This window comes from Siniperca chuatsi, linkage group LG15, assembly GCF_020085105.1.
Source record: "Siniperca chuatsi isolate FFG_IHB_CAS linkage group LG15, ASM2008510v1, whole genome shotgun sequence".
NCBI lineage: Eukaryota > Metazoa > Chordata > Actinopteri > Centrarchiformes > Sinipercidae > Siniperca > Siniperca chuatsi.
In genome coordinates, this window is record NC_058056.1 from 25035784 (window position 1) to 25042953 (window position 7170).

Consider the following 7170-nt stretch of genomic DNA (forward strand, 5'->3'; position numbering starts at 1 on the left):
AGTATACAGCCACCTCTCGAAATAGCACCCACGGTCCTGTGTTCAACCTGCTTCCCAGACGGACAAACAATAGCTCTTTTCAAATGTCACCCGATAGAGCCATGTGGGTACCAAATTAGGACTGGGTGCCTGATGTTCCAGGCGCAAAAGAAGGTGATCAAACAGAGCCTGGGTCACTGGATCTCCTCTAATTGAGAAGTTCACACTTGGCAGCGGGGGTCCTCATTCACCAGACAGCAGTGGTGCAGTCTGCCAGAGTGGAAAAGTTTTGGACCGCCTGTGCAATGCATACAACCGAGTTTTACCTCTTCATTCAGATCTGGGTCATCAGATTGTTGTTCAGGAGTCATGATGGCATTAGAGAGCTGACAGTGCCTCACAGGAAAGGAAAGTCATTTAAGCTCAACAAAATGGTCAAATAAATGTTAACTGCTCCACATACTGAGCAGTGGCTTGGGGTGCTTTTGCACATTTGATCGCACCTGTATGAGTCTTTGGCTATGAAGTTGTGTTTATGAAGAGCTAAATTCATAGGTCTTTATTAGTAAGTCAAAGTATGATTAATTAAACATGGGCCACACAAGTGCATGACATCAGGTGAAATACTTTCAACAATGTTTTATCATTATCAGATGACAGTGATAGGAAACTTTACCAGCTACTTAGTTTGCAGTTATCCCCATAATTACACAGGGCCGAAATGGACAGTACCATCATATCAGTTTCACGGCATAACCCGTACCTTGAACACATGGATGGCGCGAATCCTAAACAGTGAAAACTAAATAAATGATCAAATCATTGTCCCTAATCTGCACGATGGGTGGCAAATATTTGCAGAGGGAATTTCTTGATGCGTCGTTTCTTAGCAGGAACAAAGCAAGATGGCCTCCTCTCAATTTGGGGCAAACGCTGCTGGAGAATGGAGACAAAAGAGATGCTTAAACCCTGTCAGTCTAAGGGGGATATCTTCATCTCTCTTTAGAGAGTGCCTAATTGATACATGGGGATTGGCGTGAAGGACAGAGGACAATACCTCTATTGTTTCTGAATCAAGACGTCTGTCAACTGTGGTGTCTTTGCTGGGAGCTTGGCTTGCCTCCAAACTTGAACTTTCTCTTTTGATTTTTGCCGAAGCTTTACCCAGCACAGCTTGTCTCTGCCTGTGGCACTGGAGGACATGTTGGAGTACACTAGCTGTGATATTGTTTCAGTCAGAATCAACACATTTAGAAAATGTGATACATACTCTGAGAAAGAGATTACTTATCTCAAGGTAACATGCAGGATGAAGTGTGATTTAAAAGTTATAATGGAGGAGAACATTTTGAAAGATTTAACATTTTTGAGGATGTAATCTGTTGAGTTACATAAGTGACATTGAGTTATAATGAGTTTAATCAAAAATAAGAATTAGGATTTTTTTATCTCCTGTACTGCAGCACAGAAATTCCTGATCAGTAAATTGAACATTAAATAAATAGAATCATTTCAGATTTTTGGGCAACAGATATCTTAATTGTAGATAAAATAGGAATTTCTTTGAAAGAAAAGCTTCCTTTAAAACCACATAAATCCTTACTAATTGGAGTGTACCAACTGAACACTGTCCCCATTTTTCTTACCAAATTACATACTGGTTTTCCTTCTGGGAAACTTCCTAGGAAATTCTAAGGAAGTTACTGACCTGTAAAATAAATGTATTACCGTGAACGCTCCACATGTTTAGAACAATTTTTGCAGTGATATTAATTTATTTCTTTGTTTCCCTTCTCTTTTGACCTGCTCTCGTTCAGGATCTTTGTGGCAACAGATGAGGCAGTTTTGGGGGTCGACCAGTGGAAGTGGGCAACGTTCCCTCTTCCCAGCAACAGAAAACAAAGCGAGAGAAGGTGTAAATGACTCTTTTTCAGCAATAAGATTGTCCTCCAAGTAACATCACTCCACAAACACTAATCACTGATCTGACAGGAAGAGAAGCTGACTTAATAGAATAAAAGAGACAGTCAGATTAACTTTGTTTTAGCTGGACGTGAACTTGATCTTAAATCATCATAATGAAAAATAAAATTGGTGTTAGACAGTGTGAGAAACACAAAACCTAATGAAGAATGGGTCATTGAAAAATAAAATTTGAGTTTAGAACCTGTTCTGTGACTTAAATTCTGCAGCCGGACTTTGCAATAAAAAAAGCACTTGTAATGTACTCAGATATAGTATGTTAAAACCACATAAATGACAGGCTATGTGAAAATAATTTGTAAACATGTTTCTGGAAAACAGGGCCACTAAGTTTACAAAACTAAAATGTTCACAGTAACTAACACTAACACTAACTCATGCAGGTTTTTGTTGTTTTGATACCAGTGGTGAGAGGCTGCATTGAGCTGAAATGGAGTAGAAGTAATTAAATATGAGATTCAAGTAAATGTATGGGTATGCATTCAAATGATAATGACGCCCGGAATACACTGATGCCCTATTTGAAAATGATGCATGACAATACAATAGAGACCACATGATATTTATTAATAGTCACAGTTGAAACTGCCTGTAAGCTGTATGTACTGTATAAAGATAAAAAAATGACAATAGATACAAAAGCCATTCAATGATTATCACACTGAATCCTGAGAGAGACCATGATATAGCATATAGTTTTTAATATATATATATATATATATATATATATATATATATATTTATGACATCTGGGTTTTAGTGATACTGTTTTCGGCGCATTTTGTAAGCTAATATCATTCACTTCTTCTTTAATCAAACTACGTTCAGACAACAGTAGAAAACAATGCCTATTAGCATAAATAGCATAAATAGTCACAAACTATCTTTATAATTTACAAAAAATACACATTTATAAAGTCCACATGTATTTACACGAGCCTTAGTGCTGTGGTTTCAGTCAGTGTGGAGGATATAAAAATAAGGCAAGCTCGGTCTCGGATCATATTTGTATTAAATCAATTGTTACTGCATTGGAAACTGTCTAAATATAAAGGTAAACCCTCATAGCAGGGCACTTTCATCTCATATGATTGTCATTTTGAGGTAATGGCGGTCTCACAAAGGCAACTTTGGCAGAATTGAATTGATTATGAATAAACAGTTTCAACATATGTAGTCAACTGTAAGATTTGGCTGCTCCAAAGAAATATGGGCTAGATTTGGCAAAACATCAAACGTACATTTGCATCTTAAACATGACAGAGTGGTTTTGACGACAAGAATAAGGAAAGTTTCTGTTGAAACTGCCAAAAAATGTAAAATAGATGTTTAAAATATTACAAAAGTGTTCAGTGGCTGTCTTACTTTGCAAATATATTTTAGCAACTGAAATAGCAATTTGAAAAAAAGAGTACAAAGATAAGTGCTCATTTTTTGTTTGACTTTCCGGCTGGTGTTGCCACAGTTTGAGTGCTTGTCAAGTTAAATCAAGTTTAGCTAACATACTCTCTCTAGTAGGTGAACTGATCAGTGAAGGGAGTGTTGTTGCAGCCTGCACTCTGACCTCTGCTGAAATGCACGTACGTATTTAGCGTGTTTCAGAGGGATTAACTGAGCAGCAAGTCCCTAAATCAGTGTGAGGTTGTGGTGAATCAGCTCCTATAGCTCTGTCCCTTCCCTGGGATAAATCAAGCTGTTGACACTGAAGCTGTTGTAGAAGTGACTGTTGAACTGTCCGCTCTGCCCGCTGCCAAACGTGTTGTAGTACACTCCACGGTTGAAATGCAAGCCCTCGCCGTGCTCTGACACCCCCGTGTCCTGCCCACCGTGGTTGAGGTGGTACGGGCTCAGGGCCGTAATGTTCCTATTAGACAGCTCATTCACCAGTCCCAGGGACCCCTGCCGACTGGGGGCCCCTGAGCTGAGCGTCGACATGCTGCTGTAAAAGTTATTAAAGCAAGGAGCGGTCGAGGCCAGTCCGGGCGGCGAAGACGAAGATGAGCTCTTATGGTTCTCGTTCATCGTCTCCAGCTCTGGTGAGGACGGCCCCAGGAGCTGAGGACTGTCTGAAGGCTTCAATGATGCTGACACAGCTGGCCTGCCATCCTCGACTTTTGTGGCCCCCGCTGCCGCCGCCGCCGCTCCTCCTGCACTGCTCGGATCTGACCGTCTTTTCCTTTTCCTGCGGAAATTTCCATTGTCAAACATCTTTTCACAGTTTGGGTCCAACGTCCAGTAATTTCCTTTTCCTGTAATTGAAGATGAGACACATGACATGTTACAACTTAATTATTTCAGTTTTGGTTGAATGAAGATGTAATAGCGGAATGTAGATTTGCCTGATGGAAGTTGTGGGGCCTAATATGTCTAAATTATATGGTCTAAATAAAAGACATTTCTTTTTACTTAAATTTACCCATTTTCAGCCTTTCCCTGTCAAGACAGGACAAATCAACGCATTGGGAAGACAAACTTCTATCTCATATTTTCAAATGTTGTTATCATTTATCTCATATTTCTGTCTGTTTCCTACAAGCCAGTTTTAAAGCATTTTCTGAATTACTGGACTCTCTGCAGTTTAAGGGAACAATAATAAATTAAACCTTCTCTGAGCTGACTGTCATTCTAGTCTAGACTGAAGTACAGGTTAGGATTAAAAACAACATTCCAGTCATGTGCAATACATGCACTATTTTGTAGAGAAATAATACTGTAATATTCAAGTCATATTTCTAAAAAATAAAATATATCTGTACTGCTAAATAGGGGGCCTTTAATCACCTTGTGTTATTGTATTTATTTGGAATTAATTTCTATTGGAATTTCTCTGTATTAACCTTTGGACACTTGTGATTTCTAAAATAAATTAGAAGACTACCACACAGCATCAATTAGTGTTAGGTTAGGAGTTTTAGAGAAAATTGTTGAGTTGAGTGTTGATAAGACTTATTTGACCAGTCGACTGACCACACATATAACGGATTAGGCTCTATGAAAACTATGATAAAGTGTTTAAATTTAGTGGGTATTCATAACGACTATGCTTTAAAGTTTTAGTTTCTCTTTTCTTTTTTACATTTGAAGGATTCAAGTATCAATGTCAGTTTAATTCATGCTCAGCTAATTCCCCATCTAATTCAACCTCAATGAGACTTTCGGGTGAGTAAACTGTACCTAAATGCCACATATTTCTAATAACATTTCCCCTGGTGCGTTCACGTTACCTGGATCGTCCTCGTCCCTCGGCACTTTCTTGAAGCAGTCGTTGAGAGACAGGTTGTGCCGGATCGAGTTCTGCCAGCCGGCTTTGCTCTTCTTATAAAATGGGAAATTGTCAGCGACGTACTGGTAAATCTGGCTCAGGGTCAGCTTCTTCTCGTGCGCATTCTGGATGGCCATGGCTATGAGCGCAGAGTAGGAGTAGGGCGGCCGGACCAGCTTCAGCAGCTCCTCCTGGCTGGCGATGGACAGCCAGCCCAGGTCGGGCCCACCAAAGCCAGGTGAGTTTGTTATGAACTGCCGCTGTGAGCCGTAGGAAGGCGGGATGAACGACGCCGGGTTGTTGCCGTGCAGGTAGGATGCGGAGGAGTTGACGCCCGGCCCGTTGAGCCACAGGTACGGGTTTGGAGACGATGCGTAATCTCCGAGGCCGTAGCCGGCGGGTCTCTGTGCGCCCTGGAGGCTCTGCTGGTGGTACATGCTGCTGAAGTTGTCGCAGTAGACAGCGGCCATGTCCGGGGCCTCCTGGGCGCCTTTAGGTGGGAGAGAGCCGACGGTATTGGAGGTGTGTTGGTGGTGCTGGTGATGGGTTTGAGGGTCGATGGAGTTCATCACTCCCCGCGGGAAATCCCAAAGGAAATGTTGAAGCGGTTCAGGTGGCCTCTCCCGGGGGTGCGCAGGCAGTAGCAACAAGTGTTAGGGAGGATGGAGGAGTTTGGGGAGTTTTAATACTATAAAGCCTTCACAGCAGCCACATCCAGGCACCAGATAATTCCCAACAGCCAATAGACACACACTGAGTAACAGGGGGTGTGGTCATGTTCTACCTCATTCAGCAGAGAGTGGGTTAGTGGTTCTCAAATGTTTCCCCTGTCAAAACCTCCTGGAGAGACACAACACACTGCTGCTGGGCTCAGATTTTCTCTGAGGGACTGAGGATGTGATTATATAACCTCAGTCAACAAACAACAAACCTGACTCAGACAGCAATAATAACTTTTACAATCAGTTTTTATTGTCCCTCTCAGTTGTAAAACTTGGAATTATCTGTGGAGAGATGCTAGGCTGCACTGCTCTAATAGAAATCTGCACTTTTTAATACTTTGCCATGTTCGCTTTCATCCAAAGTGAAGATGAAGAAAAAATACCTTATGTAGTTGGGTGATAGGACCGTTACTAAATATTAACATCATGTAGTAGAATTATACTATGACTCTTGTTTACAGTAAATCAGTGATGAATCAATACGCATCATAAAATATTTCACAAAATTTACACAATTTATGAGGAGTATTCATTAACACTGTTTTATGGAAGTGTAATTTAAAAACACTGAAATAGCTGCCTTGTTTTTCCATATTTTTTTTCCCAACCTGGGTTTTAGGCTTTTCCTGAAAATAAAGCAGGAAACTAACAACCAGGGGCATTAGGAATTAGGAATTAGATGCCTTTGTATAAAAAAGGAGGACCCACGAACCCCACTACCTAAATTTGTGCCTATCTACAGCTCAGTCATCCACATAATAATAGCTGTTCAATTAACAAACACTTCCCTCGATGAGAAAATTGGTTTTAGGTGATTTTAACTAACCAAACTCTAACCGAAGAAGCGACGAACCATAGAAGGAAAAACAAAACACTGTAGGAGCACTGGGCAGTCAGTGGACTCATTCAACTCACCCAAACTGAGGACACTTTTTTCACCTTTTTTCCACCTTCATTCATGTCAAGTCAGTTTCTATAGCACTTTCTTTTGAAAGAAATGCCTTTTTAATAAACAAATAGCAATTTAAATGGTTGTAGAAATACCATATATATATATATATATATATATATATATATATATATATATATATGAAAAACCCTAATCAGCCATACTGAGGTCACAGAGTAAAAGTGCGTTATTAAAAAAGTTTTCATCATTCGTATTATAGTCTCACTTTGTCATACTGTCTCTTCAGATGGATTAACCAAATTTATTAAAAAATT

General features: G+C 40.2%; 1 protein-coding gene across 1 annotated transcript; it reads right to left on the reverse strand.

Annotated features, from left to right (window-relative positions):
- Positions 1-2508: 2508 nt before the first annotated feature.
- foxi2 (forkhead box I2) lies at positions 2509-6966 on the reverse strand. Its single transcript, XM_044167035.1, has 2 exons — positions 5187-6966; positions 2509-4211 (listed from the first exon to the last, which is right to left on the reverse strand). Exons 1-2 carry the CDS (start codon positions 5791-5793, stop codon positions 3622-3624), a joined length of 1197 nt encoding a protein of 398 aa, XP_044022970.1. The 5' UTR covers positions 5794-6966; the 3' UTR covers positions 2509-3621.
- Between the last annotated feature and the right edge of the window lie 204 nt (positions 6967-7170).